Below are 4411 nucleotides of genomic sequence, written 5' to 3' on the forward strand. Positions count from 1 at the left end.
CAAGAAGTATGGCAACAGGAGACTAAACCCATGTGATTTGACTGAGTCACTTAGCAATGGAGTTTAAATTTACTTTAGTTACCCAAGACTTAAATGCCTGAGGCAGATTAAGGGCCTGAATTCTAGAAGAATTTAAGCATTTATCTGGAAAATGCAGATGCTGCTGACTTGCTTTGCAGTGGTGTTGACAAATTTGTCTTAAAGTTGTATAGGATTCATATTACAATAGGTGCACGAACACCTCATTCAGAGAGAACCATAGGTATTTACGATCCCAACTGATCCTTCTCTCAAAGAGAATACCCAGCCTTCTGGCAGTGAAAAGGAACAGAGAACTCCTTCCTAGCTGGCAGGGCTCATCCTGTCATCCAGCCAACAAGCAGCCTTCTACACTAGGCATAAGCGGGATGTAGGCTACTGTGCAGGTACTGGGTCTGGGCAGCATTTTTCTCCAACAGAAATTGCTATATGCTCCACTCCTCACTTCAGACTGATGTATCATTTACTGGGGACACTGCTGCAATAATCAACTGCAAGAGCCAAAAGGAGAGAAGCCTTCTATCTAAAACTCAGGAAATCCAGGCAACCTGCTCTAGCACTTGAGGTGAGAAGAACAGCAGCATGTGAGACATAGGTAATGAATTGTTCATGTTTGCAAATAATGCTCCCGCTCACCCTCTCGCAGGAGTTAATTAAAAAGGACATGAGAGCCTCACAAATAGGTACAATGCTGTAGAAGGTTCAAATCTGGTAACTTTTAGCCTCCCCCTCCCTCCCCAAGGGTGGGGGAAAAGGGGACAAAAAAAAACAGCTCACACCCCCCCCCACCTCCTGGAGCAGATCCTAGTTATACTGCAACATACAATGTAGCAGTGTTGTCTCTCTCAGCAGGCTACTCTGATGAACTGAAGGAAGAAGCTGCCCAGGTCCTGCTCACACTGTACCTCTGTACAAGAGCGGAAAGCGGCTGCAACTAACCACTTCTGCAGACTGCTAGCAAGTAGCTCATGCAGACCACTTGTAGATACTCAGTATGGTGCAGTACCAGCCTATTTAGTCAAGTCAGTAGTAGCAGAAAGATCATCAGCTATGTCAAAAGAAGCTATGGCTGCATACCTATTGGTGACCAAAGCCCCAAGGAATGAGTTGCTACACCTCTTCATAACTAAAGTAGTATGATACCACATCCCCACTTCAGACAGAGTAGTAATTCTCTGCTTAAAGTGCAAGATAAGCCCTTGGTCATTTGTCTTCTATTTAACAAAACCTCAAGAAACAACCAGATAATGATGAAGTCGCCTGACCGGGTTTTTTTGTGGGTTTCTTAATTTAGCAATTATAGCCACAACCGCCAAGCCATGCAACATTTGTTCCAGTTATGAGTGACACAGGACGTGTCATTTCCACAGCGGAAGTCAGCCTCGTCAAACATCTTATCTGGAACTAATTGAACTCTTATCAAGAAGGGGTGGGGGAGGCAGCATACAGAAGTTACAATGTGTCCTTTCCTGAAATCCTAACAGATTGTCTAAAAACACAGACATTTCGTTACCCTGTTACCTTGTCAATATCAATGAAGCTAGAACAACCAGCCAGAGTCCCACCTACCTACTCAGCCTCCAGTATCTAGAGTTCTTATTTCTTTCTCCAGCTATTTTTGCAATGCAGCTTTAGTGAGATAGAACAATTACTTTCCCCAATTTGCTATGGAGCTGCCAGATCCAGCTCAGAATGGAAGCTATTAGAAAAATCTTAGTTTACCCATCCCAGCATCATAGAAAATTAGGGTTGGAGGCGACCCCAGGAGGTCATCTAGTCCAACCCCGTGCTTAAAGCTGGATCATGCCCAGCTATATTCCCCCAAAAGTACATCTGTTCTGAAGGATACATAGCACCCTGATATACATTAAAGATTCACTAATGGGAGTCTACCTATATTCTCTTTCCCCCCTAAACTCCTTGCCACTGCTCCCTCTCTCAGCTGAAGCATTGGCAGCACCAAGGCAGGCAGTGGGCTGTTTTTAAGTGACAGTGGTAAATCCTGCCGGGATCTGTGCTGAGTACAGTTAAACTAGGTTGACCTTCACACAGTAAAACAGGGATAACCCCTCACATTTGGGGAAGTCAGTAAGATTTAGCTTCCACCAGGAATCACCACAAGCCCAACCTCATCCCTTTCACCAACTGAAGCAGATGCAAGTTGCAGCTGAAAGCTGCATTGTAATTTCACTTTATTGACAGCTTCCTCTTTAATACAAAACTGCCTGCTGAGATAGGTCCAAAGCAGGCTGCACCTCTCTATTAAAAATGAGGGCTGTTGCTATAGGCTACCCTGCCTGCATCAGGCTCCACATTAGTTGTGGAGAATTGGTGCTAGCCCGGTTGCCTTTAAGCTAGCTATCAACTGCGCTAAAGTAACAACTACATGCTCATGAGGGACAGCTGAAACACACAATTAAAATAATCCCTCCTCCCAGTTGTCTACAGTTCAGACAGTGTGCAGTTCCTTGAGCCCAGCAACACAGTCACTTTGAACAAGAAGGGAACCAGGAATGGCTTATTAGCTCAACTTAAAAAAAAAAATTCCTAAATTGGGAAAAAAAAAAAAGGCAACATCATGCACTAAAAATGTGAGCAACAGGCTCTACTGAGATTCAAGAATGCTGCAGCCGAAATGCATGCATTCTTCAAGTTCCTTTATTAGTCCCTGAGAACTGGTCATCCCAAGACCCTGGGAAGGGTGGGTGGAGAAAATAACAAACAGCTCAGAAGGACCCAGCAGAAATGATGAAAAACTTTGCTGGGGCAGTGACTATTAGTCAGATGCCAGCAACCAAAAGTCCTTGTAACCAAGAAGGTAGAAATCAATGGAATGAGCATTTTCTCAATCTCTTCTGGCCTCAGGCACCACATAGATCCATCATCTATAGCAACAATTGCTTCTTTAAAAAGGAGAATTTGCCTCCCCGCTCCCCATTTCAGTCTGAAAAAAAAAAAGACACCAAAACAAGACACTCAAGTCCAGATGGCAATGAGAGCAGTATCAAGAATCTACATAGATGTTGCTAAGTTCCAGAATTAAATCAATCAGAGCGGTGGAGTGAAAAACCCAGCTAATGTAAAACAGATGAGGTTCTCTGCTTTGAGGGGAAGCATTAGCTGTTCCTTTCCATTTTGTCTATTTAGACACCCAGCTGCGCTGCTAACAGGAGGAAAGGAGCAGTAGCTAGCTTCCTTTACCAGTTGCCTCAAAGTGCAGAAACTGTTTTTTATTTAATTACATAAAAAAAAAAAAAGGCAAATGGAAAGCTGTGTTTAAAAGCAGCCCATAATGGTAGAAATATTATTTTTAAGTGTTCTTAGAAGGGCAGAATGAACAAATGCTGCTTTAATTCAGGGTGTCATTTCTAGACGACCTCTTCTGACCTTCAGTCAGTCTTGCAAGAGTTTGGTTGGAAGAAAGCAAAGCAACAAACAAACAAACCAACAAACGAAACGAAAACCATAAGCCTCCTGTGCCAGAATGAGCCGTTTCAGAGTTTCACAGAGAAATCAGGAAGGGGCTTTTGTATCCAACTATGTGCTGCTTCTTCCAAGAAGGGCAAAGAGCTGGGCTGGAGTCAGAGGCATTTTTTTCTCCTCTCTGTAAGGGACACCCTTTTTCTCTCTCTCTATGAGGGACACTCTGTTAGGGCTGGGGCTTAGGGGCAGAGGCTCAGCAGACAAGGTTGAGGGCAGCTCCCATACCCTGCTGTACCTCCAGGGTAAGAAGGGGGGAGGGGAGGGAGCCAGGGCCTGTCAGCAGCTCTGTGCAAAGGGGTGGGACGGGAAAGGAGGTGTCACCCCCCGTTGACATCCACCATCCGCTCCCCCCCCAAATTCCCACCCCCCACTCCCACTCTCTGACCCCTCCGAGTCCCCCCACAACCCCTGCGCCTCTTCCCCTGGATCCTATTGCAAGACCCACTCGGGAGAGGAGAGCCCCCAACTCCCCTCACCTTGTCCAGGCAGTTGACCTTCTCGGTGGGGTAGACGATCTTGCCGCAACGCGCGCAGTTGGGGTTCATGGCTGCGCTCCCGGGGCGGCCACTGCAGCCGGCGCGAGCCTGAGCCGCCGCCTCCGCAGCTCGCCCCTAAGAACCGCGGGGAGGGGCCAGGGAGGAGGGGGAGCGACTGCGCATGCGCGGGAGGAGGGGGGGTAAGTGAGTCGGGGGAGGAAGGAGGAGGGATAGTGATCGTTACAGTGCGCGCGCCCGCACGCCCGCTGGCAGCCCCTCCCCCGCCACACACACACGTTCCCGGACACCACAGTCACACTCACCTCCTTCCCCAGCGGCCGGGACACCCCCGCACCCGGCACAACAGCTCCACCTACAGCCCCGCTCGCGCGCCGTCGCCCGCCCCCCCCCCC

General features: G+C 47.7%; 1 protein-coding gene across 1 annotated transcript in view; it reads right to left on the bottom strand.

Annotated features, from left to right (window-relative positions):
• The window catches only part of LASP1 (LIM and SH3 protein 1), a 75304-nt gene extending 71162 nt beyond the window's left edge, over window positions 1–4142 (bottom strand). The window contains exon 1 of the mRNA XM_019507546.1: window positions 3999–4142. Coding sequence (XP_019363091.1) covers window positions 3999–4067 — 69 coding nt within the window. The 5' untranslated portion in view covers window positions 4068–4142. The remainder of the gene's footprint in view (window positions 1–3998) is intronic.
• Window positions 4143–4411: the final 269 nt, after the last annotated feature.

This window comes from Gavialis gangeticus, unplaced genomic scaffold (assembly GCF_001723915.1).
Source record: "Gavialis gangeticus isolate Ggan-Ray unplaced genomic scaffold, GavGan_comp1, whole genome shotgun sequence".
Taxonomy (NCBI): Eukaryota; Metazoa; Chordata; order Crocodylia; family Gavialidae; genus Gavialis; species Gavialis gangeticus.